The sequence below is a fragment of the Copadichromis virginalis genome, linkage group LG5 (genome assembly GCF_057382275.1).
Source record: "Copadichromis virginalis isolate Kocher_CV1m ecotype Utaka linkage group LG5, C_Virginalis_male_GT1.1, whole genome shotgun sequence".
In the NCBI taxonomy this organism is placed as follows: Eukaryota; Metazoa; Chordata; class Actinopteri; order Cichliformes; family Cichlidae; genus Copadichromis; species Copadichromis virginalis.
Genome location: NC_140622.1, coordinates 11,647,475 through 11,668,530, shown reverse-complemented (window position 1 = coordinate 11,668,530; position 21,056 = coordinate 11,647,475). Strand labels below are relative to the sequence as shown.

The window sequence follows — 21,056 nt, the reverse complement described above, 5'->3', positions numbered from 1 at the left end:
CTAAGGTTCCCCTCAACTTTAGAGACAACTAAAAGATCAAATGTAAGACTGTTTTTGTAATCATATAAAACAGCTTGTTTAAAATGTGTATTTGTTACTTTCTTTGCAGTATACAACAGACAACAATAGAATAACAAATAAATTAACACAAAATACAAAATAAGTCATTTACAGACACTTCTGTCAGCAGTCCTCTAATCTACAACTGAGGTGGTTCATTAACACGGGTTACATTTCTGTAGTCATAAATGGTTTAACTGTTGTCCAATATACCACTGATATGTTTTATGACACTCAAGCATGCTCTTAAGCTCTTTATACTGGCAGCTGCCTATAAAGACCAGCAAGAGAGTGCAAGAACATACACTGTAAGCTATTTTTTAAACTGCCGCACTCTGCTGCCAGTCGTGTTTTACACCACTCTGCAGTGGGGGAACCATGTGACGCCCGAAAGGCAAACAAATAATATAAATAAAAAATAAATTGATTTTTTTTTCACTTTCAATTTGGAAAAGGCTGTTGAACAGAATTACATGGACATATTATTGTAGTGGGAGGAAAAAAATTTACATTTACATTTTCAAGTATGGTAAGCGTGGTTATGACAAAGTGACGGCAACACTGTCAGTGCTCTTTTCCATGTCACAGTCTTTGTCCGAGGATGACGCAGAGGCTGGTGTGTCTCTGAGAGGGTTTGGGCCACCGCTAGTCTGCCCTAAACCTTTATTTGGGAGGTCTGCTGTAGGCTCGGCCTCAGGTTCCTGCTGTGGAGCCGTGGCTACAAATAAAACAAAAAACAGCCCAAACTAATTACAACTACCGTAAGAAATGAATGGTGGTTATACAGGCATGCAAATGGAGAGCATAAGAAAATACAGTCTTTGTTTTTGTCAATATGATCCTCAGCATGTTAGTGACGACATGCGCTGTTACCTGACTGAGTGCAAGACTTCATGTGTTCTGGCCAGTGGGCTTGCTGACAGGGGTAATCACAGTAGCTGGTATTCCAGCAGCAGTAGAAGATTGCCTCTTTCCTGCAGTTAGCACACCACTGTTTCTTCTTTGTCTCATCCACTGCCTGCTGCTTCTCCAGCTCCATCTGTTTCTTCACCTCGCTCACCAACCTCTCCCTCTCCTGCTCCAGACTTTGCCGCATCTCTGCCATCGTAAGCTCTACATTGAAGAACACAAGCGTGACCAAACACGGGTAGAACTAATTGTACAGTGTGAGGGGAAAAAAAGACTGCACGGTTACGTTGACTGATAAAGTTCACACCAAGATTGTGCTTCATTTCGGACAACTCTTGCTGATGCAACCACTGTAATTTCTCTATTTCAATCCTCAGTCTTCTTATCTGTAAAAAAAAAAAAGAAAAAGATAAAGGCATATGAGGATAAGGAAATGAGCTGAATCGTTTTCAGTCTATATGCAACCGAGAGCAACCACCTACCTCTGCTACTGTATTCCCTGAAGGATTTTTTGAAAGGTCGTTGTAGATTTCACTCATTGTACCTTTAATTGCATCCATTATCTGAAAGAAAGAAGACAATTTTATGAGGATGTGTCATTAAAAATGATATACTTTGCCTCTCACCCAGACTAATAACACAAAGGTTGTTCTGTCACTAATATGTAGTTTTAAAGTTACCCAGTGCTAATGTATCTTGTGTATTTTTACTACACCAGCAGTGTTTCCAGTGAAAACATAAAACAAATTGCTTGTCTAAGAAAATATGCACTAACTTTATTTGTGTACTTGGCAATGTCTGCCGCCACATCTGCCGAGGCAGTTGGGATATACAGGTCTGTTGCCACTGGTGAAGGTGCAGCAGCCGTGCCTAAACTCGACGCTGCCATCATGGCAACGGAAGCTGGGCTACTGGAAACCAGCGTGACAGCTGAAGTGGACGTGCTGAGTAGGGTGTCTTTTTGTTGAACAGCTGGAATAAGAAACACTATTATTCACATGGTGAAACATGCAAGTAGAACATTTTCACTGTAGCCATGAAATTGTAATATTCTAATTCATTTTGCTCTTTAGGTCTGTACGTTGTCTAACCACTCTTACATGAAGGAATCTTGACTTGTATTGAGTCACACAGTTTTAGGTCATACTTAGTTTAGCATACCGTGAAGCTTGTTTTTTACCTTTCACCGCCTGTCTGGTCTGATAGCGTGTGCTTTGTGAAGAGGAGGAGACTGCTGTAGAGCCGTTTGCAGCTGCCTGGGTCTGGGTTAGCACTTGCGTCTGGCCTTGCCTGGGAGATGACGCCTGCATTTGTGTGGTTGCCACAGGTTGCTGGTTTTGCTGCTGACGTTGCACCTTCTGCATGTGCCATTTCTGAGAGGAGGTCTGAAATTTAGCTGTGGGATTCCACACTACAGCCCTCTGTACCACTGGCACTGTCTCTCTAGGCAGCAGAGGGCGCTGTTTCTTCAAAGCCGGTGTGGTCGAGGTGGAAGTGGAAGGGGGGGGTGTTGCAGTGGCACTGGATGCAGACGCGAGGCTGATGGTTGCAGGAGAAGGAGCAGTGAAGGAGACCACAGTGACAGGAATGGCCACAGGGGACTGCATGGAAACACTAGAGGGTGTGGAAGGTGCCGTGCTGTTTTGAGATGGGGGCGTTGACGTTATAGAAGCTTTACCTACAGGAAAAATCATATCTTATTTGCCAATTTTGCCCATACAAAGTTGATAAGGTTTAAACAAAATAAGGACTATAACATGAAGTGTTAGACGATTTCTAGTCAGACACACAGAGAAAGTATAACTGTCACCTTCAACTTTACCAGTAGTTGAATCTTTAACAGTAGCGCTGTCTTTTCTTCTCCTTTTCCTTTCCTTGCCACCTTGCTCCTCTCCAAGATCAATAACCAGTTCCCTCTCTGAGTCAGAGTCCTCCACTGGCACAGTCTGCTTTGTCTCTTGTTTCACCTGAGACTTTTCTCTGGGAACAGGTGATTCTTGAGGTGCTTTGCTTTTCTCTGGGCTCTCTTTTTCTACTTCACTGCTCGTTTTCTCTTTAGTTTGAGCGTCAGACACCGTCACACTGGCTTCGCCAGCTGCTGATTCAGTTGCTACAAGTAAATCAGCTCTACCCTCCTCTTCATTGCTGGGGGAAGGTTGGTCTTTGACATTAGTTTTGGTGGGTTCCTTCTGGGGCTCCTCACTGGGTGCTGTGTCTTGTTCATTCTTGGTCTTCTGCTCCTCATCGCTGCCATACTCACTGTCACTGGAGTCAGATTTATCAGTCTCTTCTGAGTCACTGTGTTCAACACCTTTGTACACATCCACAGAGATCTCACCAATACCTACAAAGCAATGAAAGAGGCTGTCACATCACAATAAACTGTGTCCTGGGACATATCTATGAAGAAGGTCCCAAAATGACAAAAACAAACAAAACCCAATTAATATTTCAATTATGGCACTGGTAACAAATTATCAACACAAAGGAATTACAAAACTGGCCTCAGTAGTATCTCTACTAACCCAACTGAGCCTTGCAACTCTCAATGGTTTTGTCTAAGTTCAGCTGGAAACGGCTCTTGATTTGTCTTTTTGGAGATGTGAGGACAGGTGTGGCTCCTTGTTTCTGCTGAACTGTTTCACTCAGCTCCTTTAGGTCCATATCTGCTTTACTTCGATCTAGAGAATGTGCATATGTACATGAGCAATAAGGAAAGGTTTTATGATTTGACAGTCATAGTGTGTGCAGTAGAAGTGGCTTTTAAAATAGAGGGAGACATTTTTAAACACATTATTGTGTGTTGTAGTTTTTGTTACAAAGACATAAAGGATTCACCTAGATTAAGGTTCAGAATACTTCCTGTCTGTGGTGTCTTCTCCTGCTTGGGGATGCCAGGAGCTTGAGAGGGTAATGATTTGGGGCTGTCCAAGGAACCACCTGCACCACCAGGTCGAGGATGAGCTGGTGAGACTGTCGATAGATATTTGTTTTGAAACAAGGTCTACTGTCTACACAATGCAGATATAAGCAGACAGATATATGCAATGCTTGTTACATATATATGTTTTTAAATGATGTTATCACAGTTGCTTTATATCAGCAGATATACTGATTTCATTTTAAAGGTGACTACAGGTTTAGTAGTTGATAAATATATGAATAACCACATCTGCTAGCAACATACTGCTCATAGTTGATACAGGGGAGGACTTGGAGTGGCACTCACACACCTGTGCAGTCCATGGACTCCTCTCCTGTACTGAACTGGCTGTTTGATGCTTTTGTCTGGGACTTGTCGGTTGTTTCTTGTTCCCCATCTGAACCTGTATGAGCAGAGGAGTTGGTGCTCATGGGTGAGCGAGGCATGTCAGTGAGAGGGAGCCGGCGTCCTGCTGCGCTTCCTCCCACCCCAGCCCCAGGTAACAAGGTCCTGGTCAATGCAATTTTAGGCGATGCGGTCATATCAAAACTCAGCTTGATCTTTTCTTGCTTCTCAGGTTTGATGGGACCTGACGAGGGGTTAGAAGGATCCAGGAGCATCTGAAAATTATTGTCCGGCGTGTACGGCGTCCTGAAGGGGGCGTAATTAAACACTCCAAACTTCTTTCTCATATTCTCCACATAGACCTCCATCTCTTGCATGGCACTGTTGAAAATGCTTTTGGTCTTCTTTACAGAAAAAGGAATTTCCTTGGACATGAGGTAACAATTGTTTAAAGGAACCCAGGCCCTGAAAGAAGAAGATCAATAATATGTCTCTCGTTTTAACACAAAGACTGTAATATGCCACCAAGCCCAAGAAACTGAAGAGCAAAGCACTGATACCTGTCGTGCTGCCCAAAGAAGCGAGCATCCACCTGCCCATCTTTGTCCCGCAGAGCTTTAGCAGGCCAGAATGGAAACCCTTTCAGTTTGGCCCACACTAGAGGGTGCGGGTTACTCTGCAGACATACAGTAAAACACTGGAACTACAGAGTTGTACTCTAAAGATTTGTACATTTGAGAAGGTTCTGATAGCATGATCAGCAGAAACTTCAGGTAACTCAGCTTACACAAGGCTCACAGAACCAGTTGTCTCTCTTTTGGCACGCAGATAAATAACACTCAGGGCAAACTTCAATCTCATTCATCTGAAAACAAAATGAAACAAATAAATGTGCATTTAAAGATGGCTAAATTAAGTTTCAGATGTCATAGTGTTACCCATAATGAAAAGTAAAGTAATATTTACCTCATGTTCACAGATTTTTACTATCACCTTAGCTGTAGTTGTAAGTTTGTGGTTGCCTGAAATAAGGACATGCAATTAGGTAAAAACTTTTAAATCTTTTAGTTATACGGTTATTTTATATAAGACAGAATTACTGTTAATTGTCCTCATCTGGAAATGCACTCTAATAACACATTAATATCAGCTAATCTGAGGAAAGTGTAATTATCTGCTATTAACACAGTCATGCATCGTGTGCATTACTATACTCATTATACCATAACTGTAGATAAGTGTAATACAGCTCACACATCGAGGAGCATACCTCCGTTGTATATAATACAATTGTGCAAGATCCATTTTGCATCCGCCAAAAAGGCCTCTGTGCAGCCATACATTTTCTTTTTGACATTCTGTGGTGACAAAAAGAAATGATGTTCAAATGTCAAATGATTCAACTTTTCCACATTTACACTATCCAATCGTCGCGACTGCTCAACGTATTACCTTCTCAAGTGTGCAGAGATCCATAGGATGAAATATATACTCTGCATAATCAGGATGCTGTTCAAGAGACACGGGTTTCTGGAATGGTTCAGTCTAGGATTATGTAAACAGAGAAGAGAGTGAAGCTAAATAAACTCAACTAAACCTTAGCTTTTTTTCAATATTTATTACACCTTAACCTAAATCTTATTTTTCAACACCTGTCCCCTCTGCCACAAACCAACATGCTACCACCATGCTACTACTAAAAGTTCTAAAAGCCGCTTCAAACAGAAGGAGGAATACTAGTGGAGGAAGAAATCATGACGGGGTCTTGTTAGTGGTGTAATTGATTACCCAATTATAAGTCTTTCTCTGCGTGGAAGCTGCATGGGGGGAGCGAGATGACAAGCGGGGATGATCCTGAAAGAGAGTGAGAGGGGCAGCTGTATCCTCACCACCAGCTAGGATATTTACTTTCATGGTTTCCAGCCATGTCAGGCCCATCATTATCAAATGATTGTTAGTTGTGTTATTAGAAATTATTAGCACATGCAAATCAATATTATACCATGCTGGACTGTTTGTGAGGAGGTTGCACCTCAGGATGTGCAGATTATCTGATATGACAGATGGTAGTACAGTTATCGTTTGGCTGCAAAAGGTGTCTAAAAATCACCACTGGTCAGCAAAGAGGAGATGCCAAAATCCCAGTGATATACTGCATGTGAACATACACATGAAAAAGAAATTTGTGCCTTCAAACTTTTTAGCAGCACGAATTTCTGGAAACACAGGGGTAACAGAATACTTACACCTGGTTGTTTCATCTTCTGCAGGGCAAACTTTAGCAGGTAAGACAGCTGATCTATAGTAAGCATCATCATGGCTTTGCTTTGAGTCTCTATACACTCGGCAACTGTTATTTTCTAAAAGACACCAGGAGAAAACAAACACTTTTGTTATATCTGCACTGAGCATACGAAAGCCTGACAACCTATCTTTGTCATCTACAATCCATACTTACTGGTTGGTCTTATTTTATTAAGCCAATATAAGTACAGGATTAACCTACGCTTTACAACACTAATATATTTTTCACATTCCTGAGTGAGTACCTCACACTCCGGACAGAACCAGTCGCCCTCGGGCTCGGCTGGTAGTTTGAGACACTTGGCGTGGTACACCCTGGGGCAGAGCTCACAGCAGAGCACCTGGCCCTCGCGGTGGCACAACCAGCAGTAGAAGTCATTCCTGCCGTCCTGCGGTACAACATCAACAGGGTCTGTGGTGAGTGCTGGCTGCTTCACATAGTAAAAGGGACCATGTCTTAGTTCTGACTGGAATGCAGGCAAAAGAAACACAAAGTTGGGGGAGATCAAAATCAGGCCAGAGATTAGAGAAGCCAAGCAGACATGCAAAGCATTGACAAAAAGCACACAGAAGTTACCATCCAAAACACAGACTGACTCTCTTACACACTGACTGCTGTTTTATGAATCTACCATAAAAGAATTACAAGTCCAGTTATTCTAGGTAATGTAGCTTCATTCCGTGATTTCAGTCTGTGTTTTATAACATAAAAGGGGAAAACAGTGTGGACAATCTTGATGGGAATCAAGGTTGAGGGGATAACTAATTATTTACAAAGGACAACATAATGGGCAATGTGATTTACCACCAATCATTTATCTAATGCAATCATATTATCTCTGGGCACTCTGGGGACTTCAATCATGCCTCACTATCTGTCACTCTCCCTAACTTCTCCCAGTATGTTGACTGCCATACAAGGGACAGCAAAACCCTGGATCTATTGTTTGCCAACACAAAGCAGGCTAACAGTGCATCACCCCTCATCCTGCTTGGCCACTCAGACCACAACCTGGTCCTTCTCCACCCCACTTACACTCCTATGGTGAAGAGGAACTCCCCCACGAAGAAAGTGATAAGGGTGTGGTCTGAGGAACGCACTGAGGCCCTAAGAGACTGTTTTGAATGCACAGACTGGCAGGAACTCTGCAAGCCTCACGGTGAGGACATCGACGCCCTCACCCACTGCATCACGGACTACTTTAATTTCTGTGTTGAGAACACTGTGCCTTACCAAGAAAATACAGTGTTTCTCAAACAATAAACCGTGGGTCTCCCCACAACTGAAGGACCTGCTGAACAAGAAGAAGAGGGCTTTCTGGTCGGGAGACAAGGAGGGACTTAAGAAAGTCCAAAAGGATCTTAAATACAAGATCCGAGAAGGCAAGGAGTGCTTCAGGAGGAAGACGGAAAACCAACTCCAACAGAAAAACATCAGAGAAGTCTGGAGGAACATGAAACAAATCTCTGGCCACTTCCAGGACAATGGAGGAGCCACAGTGTCTGCTGGCCGGGGGTGGGCTAACAACTTGAATCTGTTTTTAACAGATTTGACAATGGCCCACTTATCACCTCTCCCACCCCCCAGGTTCCATTAACCCTCGTCCAGTTGCCGCCCCCCGGGTGCAATGCCATTGTCACCTGAGCTCTCCTCTCACCACAACCCTGCTTCAACCCTATCCACACATCTACCCACAACAGAGCCAGCCCCACCCTCCATTCCAGCCCAGCCTCACATCTACTTCACAGCTGAGAAATCAGCTCAAGAGGACGAAGGCAAGGAAGGCAGCAGGTCCGGATGGAATCTGCTCCAGACTGCTCAGGGACTGTGCAGACCAGCTCTGTCAGGTGGCCCTGTACATCTTCAACCTGAGCATGAGCTTGGAGAGGGTTCCTGAACTGTGAAAGACTTCCTGTGTGGTTCCTGTGCCAAAAATCGCACAACCCAGGGAGCCCAACCACTTCAGGCCTGTTGCCTTGACTTCTCATCTGATGAAGACCATGGAAAGGCTCATCCTGCACCACCTTCGGCCACTGGTGGGCTCAGTGATGTTCGCCTACCGTTCTGGAATTGGGGTGGATAACGCTGTCATCTACCTGTTACACCGATCCCTCTCTCACCTAGAGCAGGCGGGGAGCACTGTGAGGATCATGTTTTTTGACTTCTCCAGTGCTTTCAACACCATCCAACCTGCACTACTGAGAGGAAAGCTGGAGGGAGCCGGAGTAGGCAAACAGCTGACTACATGGACCATCGACTACCTTACCAACAGACAACAGTATGTGAGGCTCCATGACTGTGTGTCCGAGGTGGTAATCGGCAGCACGGGGGCACCACAGGGCACGGTTCTCTCACCTTTCCTGTTCAGCCTTTACACTTCAGACTTCTGTTATAATTCGGACGATTGCCATATACAGAAGTTCTCAGATGATACAGCCATCATTGGATGCGTATCAGACGGGAATGATCAGGAATACAGGGGGGTCGTCAGTGACTTTGTTGGCTGGTCTGAGACCAATGTACTCCAAATCAACACCGGCAAGACAAAGGAGATGATCATAGACTTCAGGAGGAAGTCACCCCCTACAACACCGGTGAACATCCAAGGGAAAGACATTGAGATAGTGGACTCTTATAAGTACCTGGGTGTTCACCTCAACAATAAACTGGACTGGACTACAAATACAGACGTCCTGTATAAGAAGGGTCAGAGTCGACTCCACCTGCTGAGGAGACTGAGGTCCTTCGGAGTCTGCAGGACTCTGTTAAGGACATTCTATGACACTGTGGTAGCATCTGCCCTTTCCTATGCAGTGGCCTGCTGGGGGAGTGGATGCACGGACAGGGACAGGAACAGGATTGACAAACTGGTGCGGAGGTCTAGCTCCGTGCTGGGATGTCCCCTGGAGTCTGTAGAGGTGGTTGGCAAGAGGAGGATGTTAGTAAAGCTGACATCCATCATGAACAACCCACATCACCCACTGCATGAGTATGTGAGTGGGTTGAGCAGCTCCTTTAGTCAGAGATTGAAACACCCTCACTGCAGGAAGGAGCGCTTTCGCAGATCATTCATCCCAACAGCAGTTAGACTCTATAACTCCTCAATCACGATGTCATAAGTCACTGGACACTGTGAACATCCACGGTCACCACTTCATGCATAATGGACCTTCCATGTGTATGGACATGTGCAGGTATATATGTATACATATGTATATTTAGTGTGTACATGTGTGTGTGTACATGTCTATAAATAGGAATAGTAGTGGTACAATAGTTATGTCAAGCTATATAGTTTATGTCTTCCATATTTCCAACCATATCCATAATCACATACTGTGTATGCTGCCATTGTATATAGTGTATTATCTTACTTTTTTTCACTGATTGTACTTATTTGTATTTTTGTATTTCCTTCTGATATCTGATATCAGTGTGTGAATGTGTGTGTGAATGGGTGGATGACAGGTTGTGTAAAGCGCTTTGGGGTCCTTAGGGACTAGAAAAGCGCTATACAAATACAGGCCATTTACCATTTACCATATCTGTACCTGAGCTGAGGTGACACAAAAACTTCCCCGTTGTGGGATCAATAAAGTCTTATCTTATCTTATCTTATCTTATCTTAATGTAAATTTGTGATTTGCTTTGAGCAGAAAGCAAGCAAAGCGTTCACATGGCAATGCAAGCTAAATCATAAGCCACAAGTAATCATGTAATTATTATAGTACAGATTGTAGGGAATTTTACTGAAATACTGGCAACTATAAAAGCATTTGTTAAAATTACAGCTGCACAGACTTCATTTTCACATAATACTCAGGCATTAACAGTATTAATCAGGTCAAAACTAACAGACAAACATAAAAAATATTGGACATGGCCTCTAAATCTTATATAAGCCCTATCAGAAACTTCCCAACGATACAATACATCACAAAAGAATTATCTTGTGCTATTAAAATTGTGTAACTTATTGAAGTCTGAGTTGACTTAAACTTCATGAATACTGTAGCCTGATTTGTCCATGCCTTTCACATTCAGAAGGGACAATATCCACTGCTCTTTGCAGTAAATAAATCTGGCATCTTGAATACACCTTTTGGCAAAATCACCAGTGATTGGTAATGATACAATATCTATATAGGCTAGTGCAGGATATTTAATCCCATATATTGAAAAGCAAAAATTCAAAAGAGTGAAGTGCTGATATTTTCTAGTAACATGTGATTCTCTCCTAAATATTTTGGATCATCTATTATTACAAATTTGAACAAAACCCCCTAAAACCCTTTTACATTATCAGTGCCACTAGATAAGAAACAAAATATTTTTGTAATTATCTGTGAAAAATGAGCCTTTAATTAAGATAATACATAAGAGCAAAATATATTTTCTTTTAACTATATAAATGTATCTTTAAAAAGTTTGGACTGTTGATATTTTTTATCAATTTTACTTAGGGCTGCACGATTAATCGTTAGAAAATCGCGATCTCGATTCATACTTATGTGCGATCTAATTTCCAAATGACAACGATTTAAAAAAAAAAAAAAAAAGACGACGATTGTACCGCATTTTGATCCGGGACGTACTCTGCATAAAAACAAGCGCTCACTTTTCCTGCTCAACATATGACAAGGGCGGAGCCTTATACCACGTGATACAGAAGCTGTGCCGTGTGAAGCTAAAATTGGCAGGGAAAAAAACAAGGGAGAGCACGACAGGGATGACGAGAAAGTGACAGGAGAAAATCCGTTCCGGTCAACCACCCAAACATCAATAACGGGAACCTTATACAGCGCTTCCCTAGACCCGTCGAACTCTCGCAGGCACAAAGAAATTACGGAGGCTATCACTTATCACCTGACCAAAGATATGGCTCCCATCAACACTGTGCAAAACGAGGGATTTAGGAAAATGATCAACACCCTAGACAAACGCTACACAGTGCCGTCCCGCAACTATTTTTCTATTGTTGCACTACCTGCTCTATGCACGCAGTGTCGAGCAACGGTGGAGACGGAATTTCAAGCAGTACAACATTTTGCGGCAACAACAAAACATGAGACATTTGTTGTTTTTATGTTTATTTATTGTTTTTATGTTCAGTCTCAACTGTTACGAAGTTGATGTGCAGTTAATAAGTGCAATAAATATTTATACTGGAAAAGAAAATCGTGAGAGAATCGTGATCTCAATTCTAAGCCAAAAAATCGTGATTCTCATTTTATGCAAAATCGTGCAGCCATAAAATATGATCAACTAGTTGTTGCTGTGTTATTATTATAAATGTAGTTTATTTATAAAAAAAAAAAAATCCTCAGCTGTGAACTGACTGGTACCTGGTCTTTGCTGCTGCTAACAGCACCTGGTTTCTTCTTCTTTTTCACTGGGCACGGTGAGGTCTCAGCAGAGGAGTGACCGTTGGATGACTGAGAAGGACTGGGCATCTTTCTTTTTGGTGCCACCCTTTCTGTTGAACCAGCCTCTGAAACTGCAGACAATAATCAGAGATCAAACAGACATATTGATTCTAAAAGCAGGAAAAAGTATCAGAAATGACAACCATCTTTTCTTGAACTCACACAACTGAGTGGCGCCACTAAAATAGCTTCTTTCAGATGTAATCTTACTTGCAAGGGGTTGCCACAGGTGAACTGTGAGTTAGCTCGTCTAATTCATAGTAATAAACCAAACCAAAATCACTTTACACATAAAAAGTTTAGAAACGCTGCAGGTGGAGAAAGAGAGCCTTACCATCTGAATACCTTGCATACTTTATTTTTACCTTTGGACCGTGTTGAGATCTCCATTTCTTCTGTTACAGCCTGTTCTTCTGTTTTTCCCTCTTCTTCTTCTTCCAAACTGAAAATAACATTGCCACAGGTATTCAAATGTGTAGTGCAGTCAAATGTAACAGTCAGCTGAAAATGTGTCATATTGTTATTTTTCTAAATGTTTCGGAAAAGGGGAAAAGACACCGCATGGTGTATGAGGAACGTTACTTTCTTAGTGTAATTACGATTGAACCAAATTGCACGTAAGAAAAAGGACCAGAATTAATAAAGCTCACTGCTGAATACAAAATAACCTCTCTTATTAATGACTTCCAGTTGTGAGGTTCATTAGTAGGTATGCAAGTGGTCAGGTTTTCTTAACCTTATTCTATAACTTTCTGGATCACCTCCTATCATGTGAAGAAAAGTTCTTTTAGAGAAAAAATGACAACAGGTTTCTGGTGAGAGTTGGGTCACATAGGCGAGAAGAAGTGTCTCAGTATTTCAAGAAAGGAGCTGAGCTAAAGTATTGCAGGTTTCAAAGACTTGATGTGAATGATATCCAGCAGTAAGTCTATGTCATGTCAAGAAATAATTCCTTTGATTTTCAAAGGTAAAAAAGGTGAGATTGACTTTAAAAGACAGAGTAAGCAAAACTTCAACAGCACAACACTACAAAACCTGAAAACAAATGCTCCACTGGTAATAGTCCTAACAATTTATGTGAATGTTTTGCAGCTAGAAGACTCAAAATGAGAGAGCAAACCAATATACCAGCAGCTCAGAACAAAGGCCACATCTTGATCTCAAGGAAAGTTAAAATTAACCAATACTGAGACAACATGAGTACAATGTGTGCTGCCATTCTCCATTTATTAGTATTAGACACTTTTCTCTACTGACCTAATAAATAGTAAATATGAAAACACAGGAAAGAAATGTCTGCGTTTTCTGACATCCAACAAGTTAACAGCATGTAAATAGTCTAAACAAAAAGTCATATTCATTAATCGAGCCAATACCAGCCAGCGCATCATAGTGGAAAGCACAATCACATCCACAGTTCTGTTGGAGAAAAAGAACATTCAAATGCAATCCAAAATGTGCTCTCAAACCAACAGGTTTTTTCTCATCTGAGTCACCTTGGTTTACAGGTGCTCTGTTGTCGTTTCTTTTGTTATTACGGTTTTCTCTGACGCCACAGCAGATGCAGTGGCCTCTGTGCTCAGATGAACCAGGTTTTTTCCATATTTATTTCCCTTACACTTCACAAAAACACCTTTTAAATGTATTGTTTTCATCCAGCTAGAATACTGCTTCCATTTCGATTATCTTGTTCCCCAACCCCCACACCCTTCAACCTCCTCAATCCCTACAGTAAGATGAAATGACATCCAGAAATACAGCACATCTACAGACAAAAATAAGAGTGCAGTGAAACTGCTTTACTGGCCTCCTCATCCAGCCTTTCTGGACAGCCTTAGACAGTTTACCCCTGCACCATCATGTCCTGTCCAGGCCAGGAAATACAACAACACACAAAGGGAAAGAGAGACAGGAGGGAACTCACTGCTGTCTATCCTGACAAAATCCCTTTATAAATCAGAGACCACAGCACGTTCAGTTCAGCACATTGTAACCCTGTAACCTTCTGACACATCCCCTTCCACACCCACCACTGCCATAACAATCATGCCTCAATGTAGGAAATGAACGGCATACCTTTTTTCCTTACTCACATACAGATTCTTCAGCCTATTCTTTAATCTTTATCTTTATCAATTGAGGACGTTGGGGGATGAGGGAAAAGATGGGTCCAGGTTTCCCAGAAGGCCTTCTCTCCCTGCTGCTCTCTCCTGCAATTGACAATCTTTAACCTCGGCTGCGAGCTGCCGATTGGCTCAAGCACCACACGGAGGTGCCTGATTGGGTGCTCAGCTCGGTGTGCCACACAGGCTCTCTTCTCCCCGCTCTCCTCAACCACAATGCTGCAATGCAGAGAGGACTGATCCTCGCTGTCACAAAAACAGTCGTGAAAACCAAGTCCCTCACTGCCTTAAAACTCCATCCAGTCATACTCTGGCTCTGTTCCTTTTATCAGACATGTAAGATGCAGCCCTACGGGCTTGACAAGGAGGGGATCAGATTCCTTCTCTCTGTGCTCTCAGCCAGTATATGTGTATGGCGTCCATTTTGAAGACTCTCTCTCTCTCTCTCTCTTTTTTCCTCACGCTCTCTCTCTTTGGCCAATGTGCACACTGCACACATAGCACGTACACACGGCACCAGTCAGATCTGCTGCACAGGACCACATGCAGCTTATGATGTGCCCCGGCATGCTGATATATAGCAAGGGCCCTAAAGGTGGACACAAAGATGAGGCTGAAAAATGTCACAGGCCTTTTACACACTATGGACTGCATAGCCTCCTTCCTCCATCTACTGTCAGCCTGAAAATCTGAGCACACAGTGTGACGTAAGCTGACCGTTAAAGCAGAGGTATTCATTTTTTTAAGCCAAATGTATTTATTTCCTTACATCAAGTACCTCAAAGACATGGATACAAATAGCATACACAATTCAAACACAGTTCTCATAAAACATAAATACAGACTACGAGATAAAACAGATACACGCTTAAACGTTTGACACTAGGAAACCGTTCTTGGATACTCCTGGTAAAAAAGGAAAGCGTGATGAGCGAGGCACAGAAGTCACTAAGAATTACTAAGCAAATGACCAGTTTTCTGTGGGAAAACCATACCTTAAAACATGTTATATCTATTTAAACATGCGAGGAAGGACTCTGTAAAGGCACAAACCAAACTAAAAAGGCTGTATGTGTAGGTGTGAGTGTATCTGTACAAATCCTGAAAAAAAGCGTAGTGGAATTGGGGGGGATTAAACACATTACCAGACACCATTCACAGCAAACTGAGTGTTGACTTTGTTGTTTCAGTCCTTACAAATCGTTCCTGAACCCTGGTCAAGCACATTTATAAACACCATATTATATCCAGGCCATAACCCCACTGGTTACATTTGACTTGCTCTGTCCATTATAATCATTGTCAATAATATTACATGGTATATAAATAATGTTGCTAAACCGACAGAAAAATGACACAATCATTGACTGAATTTAAAATGTGTATCTTCTCCATGCACACAAAACACCAACACCATTATGCATAAACAGAATTCAATCTAACCTGGTCGACTTCAAAAAGGCTGCAAAAGCTTCTCTGGATGAGATGAGGTTTCTGTGCAGAGCCTTTTGAGAGGAAGTCCTTCCCTTCTTTCCTTCTGTCTTACATACAAATACTCAGTGTGCTTGGAGCAGAGGGACAGAAAGGGGAAGCTCTCTAAAATGGCTGACACTCAGCAGCAGAGAACAACACTGGGAGGCAGTGCACACCATTAAGCTCAGGCAGTTTTTCCAAGCTCGTGATAAATAAGCAGCTACAGCATATTTACTCAATAAATAATTTGTATTTTTATAATAATGATGATCAGCTCACAGGCTTTTTAACAGCATGTTTGTTTGTTTTTTGGGGGAGGTTGCATTCCCCTTTCTGGGGTGAACTGGGTTCCGGATGAAAATACAGTTTTATCATTTACAGTCTGTTCTTCCCTGCCGTGTTAGTCTGGCAAACAATTAACAAGAGTACCCTGCTGCCTTGCTCTCATTCTTGTTCGAGGTCTAAATTAAACTTGCTGTGCTGTCAGTTTACCATCTGTTAATTCCTCTGGGATCTCCTCTCTGAACTGCTCTCCCATCCTGCCTGGTTTCTCTCACTGGGCCTGTCAAAGGCCAGGGACAGTCACAGAACGTCACTTCTCTTTTGAACTTTACAAAAGGAAGCAGGTTTTCTTAGTCAGACCATACAATGACCTTGGATGTGACCTATGGCCCTCTACTATGCATATTCACAGAGCCAACCAGCTAGCAGAGGCTGTCTGTTATACTATACCATGCATTGCTCTCCTTCCAGGCTCCACTCCTGTGCTGTGAGTGACAAATATGCTTCCCCTCCCCCATTCTGTCAGACAAACCTATATTATTACTCAGGCACAGATCTGGTGCCTCATAGACAAAGTAGTATATGTGGAAAAAGATGAAAATAAGGCTTACCTCTGTGGATGCATGGCTAAATACTCTGTGTGATATGTCAATGCTTATTAAAACATGGAGGACAGCCCTGTCAGCCCTCACCCTGCTCAGAGCACAGCCACGGCTCTCCAAGCTGTCCGACTCAACTGTTCAGATAAAAGCTACGCTAGGACTGGCTCCATGTGCTGTCAGCATATAAGGCAGCTGCTGATTGGCTGGTGTATTTCCTGGCTGCTTGTCTTTTGTTTAGCACAGGCAAGCTGAAACGCAGTACTCAGAGCTAGCAGGAATCTCTAGGCCCAGATCAAAATAATCAGCCACTGACAACCCACACATAACAAGAAGCCTGCAGACAACGTGCTATAAAGGAGCTCTTCAGTACAGCTACGAACAGCAGTCAGCAGTCACATGCATAATAAACAGGCCCGTGTGGTGTTAGAAAGGAATTTGTCTCACAAGTTTCCACCCTCAAAGTAAGCTGACATCATGGGAAAGATAAAGAAACTGCTATGTAAATAAAAGCCAGTGGGTAGGCAGACACAACATGAAATGCACTCTGTGTGTTTGACCTGTAAAGGTTCAGTCTGAACACCAAATTACAGTCATGTGTTTCAGTCATACCTGGGCCTTTGAACTGCTGTTGTTTGTTGTTAACAATGTGGTTGCAGTGGTTCAGTTTCTGTTATCACTTTCAACCATGCAGTATAATTCAATAAGAGTATAAGAATCTGTATGTTACTTTATATTTCATTGTAAAGGGTTCACACGTGTTTCTTTTTTACATTAAGCTTTATTTTCACTTCTAGCATTAAGTGAAACCTATAAAGCAAAAATTTAAAGTTGCCTAATTTTGACCAATTTTCTGTATAACCTTTTTTCAGTCCTTCCTGTCACTGAGGAGCGATTTTGAACCACTCTTCTTTATAATCCTGCATAAGTTCATTGAGGTTTGCGAGTATTTCTTTATGCACAGCTCTCTTAGGCCCTGGCACAGTGTTTCAGTCAGGCTGATGTCTGGTTGAACCACAAGAACACCTCAATTCTTTTCTTTTTCAGGCATTCTGTTGTGGATTTGTGTGTTTAGGATCATTGTTCAGCTGCATGATGCAGTTTCATGAAAGCTTTCACTATGGCAAAGCAAGCTCAAATAATTACCCCTCCACGACCATGCTTGACAGTTGGTATGGGGGTGTTTGTGCTGATATCCTGTGTTTGGTTTTGGTCAAACATCTCCACTTTGATCTCATCTGTTCAAAGGACATTGTTCCAGAGGTCTTGTAATTTACTCTGATGCTGCTTTGCAAAGCTAAGCGGCCCTGTAAATGTTCTTTTTGAGTGAAGAGGTTTTCTCCTGGCAACTCTTCCAAATAAGCCATACTTGTCGTTTTCTATTTTCTTTCTCTAATTGTAGTGTTATGAAAATTTGACGTTATAAACATTTAACATGCTAACTGTAAAGCTACCCTACATGTCTGTAGTCCAAATTGTAGCTCCTGGCTTTTTTGCAGTTTCTCTGAGCATTGTATAGGCTGACCTTGGGGTGAGCTTGCTGGGAAGATTGGCAGCTGTCTTTAATGTTTTCCACTGTTGAATAATCTGTCTCACTGTAGAATGACTGACTTCATGTTGTTCGGAAATGGAAATGAGGAGCAGCAATTACTTCTCTAAGATCACTGCTGATGTCTTTCTTCCTTAGCACTGTGTTAACACACACCTGAATGCCCCAGACCAGCAAACTGCAAAAAAAAAAACAGCTTTCACAGAGGTAGTCACACCTCATCAGTTAATCAAGTCCATTTGATTAGCAGTATGTGACGGCTACTTATCCTCTTAATTCCTATAGAAAGAGCAAGGGAGTACCTCTTCCTGTGAAAACTACGTGTTTGTCTCTTTGAAAATAAATAAAATGCAGTGCGATGGACCACAGAGGTATTATCTGAAATTTACACCCTTAACTTTCTCATTCATGAAAACACTTTACTCTTTATAACTGAGTCATTAATATTCTTCAAACAAAGAGCCCACGGAGCTGGCTTGTTTAGCAAAGATATATAGACTCATAGCTCAGTGCTCACTGCCAAAATAAAATTGGCATTGGTGACGCAAAGCCATCTACAGAACAATAAACTGCAGATAATAAACTACCCACCGCTCCTGTTTTCTATTCTAAATTCCAGGCATACATCTTGGCATGGAGTAATATGCTAAAGAAAGGAAAGCTCATTATTGTTCCTCTGTGAGGAAATGATTATTCAAAAAAGCCAGAGTGCAATTACTGTTGTATATTTCTGAAAACGTAAAAGGTTTGTCTTTTGAGCACCACCTGGCTCATTTCCTCAGACGTTTGTGGCCTCTCTTCTACAGGAAGTAAGACAACACTGACCTCTAGTGGTAAAACGTTATCACAGCATGCCACTCAGTAGCCCATAAATTCACTGGACGTCAAAAATTAACAAATTTATCTGAATTAATCTTCTAGTCCAAATGATAGCTTTTTTCTGTTGATTCAGACACATATGCTGCCAAATGAAGGAAATGAATGTTAGATGGTGCACGGTGTATAATAATGGCAATGATATTGTAGTTGTTATTTATTACCTTCGCGAGATGAACTCGGAAAATAACGATGTAAACTTACTGAAAAAAGTTAAACATTGCCAGAAGAGCGTGCTAAAGACTCTGGGGGTCAAAAGAAGAAAAACAAGAAAAAAAACTGCCCAAATTCTTCTCTTCGTCTGTATCTCAAATCACTAAATACCCCTTAAACCAGTAAGTGCTAGCTAGAAAAGTACCGGGTGTATGTAATCTATGATACATGATTAAATAGGAAGTTGACATAGAAACCTGTAAAATAAACTATGACTACACATATAACTGTGTAGAATCAGACTTTAGAGGTCCTTCTGCGAAACTGTCTCAACATATAATAAAGGTTTTAGGTATGATAATGAGAAAATTGAAAATTAAGACTCCTTTCGTGTATGTAGCCTGTTGGTTGCTACCTACCAAACGTTTCTAATTCATGTTAATAAAAAACTGTGTGTCGGGTATATGAAGAAAAATAAATATCATGTTTCCTAATATCAAATGATAAGGGAACTGTTCCCACGACACCTCTCTAGCCAAATAAAAACAGCTCAATGATTAGCTTGATAGTTAGCTATAGTTGTTACCGCATAACTCATTTCCAACCATTTTATGGTCGGAAAAGAAGTCGGAAAAGTCTGACATATAAACTTTAATATACTTGTGCCATACTTGTCTATTCAAGCCGTACGGTTAGGTGTCCACACTGTAGACTCCGCCCTGTGACCTTCGTATTTGAGTGGAGCTGGAGAGCTAGTAACTAGCCTGGCAGGCCCCAAGATGGCGCCCTAGTTAGATTTTTCCGGTGCTCCTGATTTAGATTTATTTTCCTCTCTCAGCACATCAGTTCTGCGGGTAAAATAAATCTCCCTGTCACTGCGCATGTTTTGTTTTGTTTTACCAGGTTCATTTCTTGTTTTTCAGGAAGACATTTACGTGAATTGCCCTTCTAATAATTTTGCTTTACCCACTGCTTACCCAAAGAAGTGATTAGCCTACCTCAGAAAAATTCCTGACAATGCCCGGGTGACTTAAATATATTTAATTTTATTAATATCTTATTCATGTGTCTAAATGTAGATGTTTTCACGTTTAACTGATAATTTGATTTGTCTAATGGCTGAAATGCAGCAAACCAAAAGTAAAGTCTCTTTTTTCCCCTGCATCTTTGCACTAAAAATCACACTACAGCTTTAATAAACGGTATAACTTAAAACACAGAAACGTGGAATGTGCAGTGATCGTGTTTTTGTCCTTTGTGGTCATACGCAGTGTTGAGAATGGGGGGATGGGAATGGGTGCGGGGCAAAGAAAGGCATGTGGTTAGCTGTTTGCAGGTAAACCGGTCTGAATACATTAATGATTGTGGGGCTATCTCCTGTCCTTTCAAACTGCTATCTCCTGTCCTTTCAAAGTGGTAAGGGGAGGGGGAGGGGATAAAGTGTCTTGTACTGGGGGCAGCGGTCAGTTTTCCATGTTTAGTGGGGGAAGGGGTACAGACAGAGGGCCACTGGGCCCCTCTTTGGCTCTTCATGGAATGCAACTGAGGCTCTCTATAGGCCAACAAACAAACCAAAAGAAACGAACAACAAAAAGGCACTTTTTGTCTCTCCATGAAAAGCACTCATGGGTGTGGTTCAATCCATAAGTCTTTATATGCTCATGTTACAATGATACTTTATTCATCCCAGGGGGGACATTAAAATGTTGCAGACACTCAATTAAAATATAAATATGTAACAAATAAAATGTAAACTCTCTATATTATAGTATATAGTATATATAAAAATATACTGTACATGTGTACAAGATAAACAAGATATTACTTGTGAAAAAAGTCCTGGAGACATGAGCAGGAGTTGTAAAGTCTGACAGACAGGAATGACTTCCTGTGGCACTCTGTGGTGCATCATGGGTCAAAATGGCCTCATGATCATGTATGACACCCCTCAGGCAATACTTACCGTCTTCACAGCAAATAGATAAATCAGAGTGCAGGGGTGGCTGCAAGTGCTGCAGCAGTTTGTGTCATCT

The 21,056-nt window shown here is 41.7% G+C and overlaps 1 protein-coding gene across 3 annotated transcripts; it reads right to left on the bottom strand.

The window, feature by feature from the left end:
• Nucleotides 1-49: 49 nt before the first annotated feature.
• zmynd8 (zinc finger, MYND-type containing 8) lies at nucleotides 50-16,561 on the bottom strand. Of its 3 annotated transcripts, XM_085455934.1 has the most exons (21): nucleotides 16,458-16,561; nucleotides 12,334-12,410; nucleotides 11,888-12,039; nucleotides 6,787-7,008; nucleotides 6,484-6,597; nucleotides 6,026-6,091; nucleotides 5,690-5,782; nucleotides 5,508-5,595; nucleotides 5,204-5,259; nucleotides 5,025-5,102; nucleotides 4,798-4,913; nucleotides 4,203-4,702; nucleotides 3,808-3,942; nucleotides 3,495-3,650; nucleotides 2,780-3,313; nucleotides 2,150-2,647; nucleotides 1,745-1,941; nucleotides 1,452-1,532; nucleotides 1,277-1,355; nucleotides 934-1,173; nucleotides 50-778 (listed from the first exon to the last, which is right to left on the bottom strand). In XM_085455934.1, exons 1-21 carry the CDS (start codon nucleotides 16,469-16,471, stop codon nucleotides 600-602), a joined length of 3,675 nt encoding a protein of 1,224 aa, XP_085312060.1. In that variant the 5' UTR covers nucleotides 16,472-16,561; the 3' UTR covers nucleotides 50-599. The 3 variants fall into 3 exon arrangements, with proteins under 3 accessions (XP_085312060.1, XP_085312061.1, XP_085312062.1); XM_085455935.1 differs by lacking the exon at nucleotides 6,026-6,091; XM_085455936.1 differs by lacking the exon at nucleotides 6,026-6,091 and having other exon boundaries at nucleotides 2,792-3,313.
• Between the last annotated feature and the right edge of the window lie 4,495 nt (nucleotides 16,562-21,056).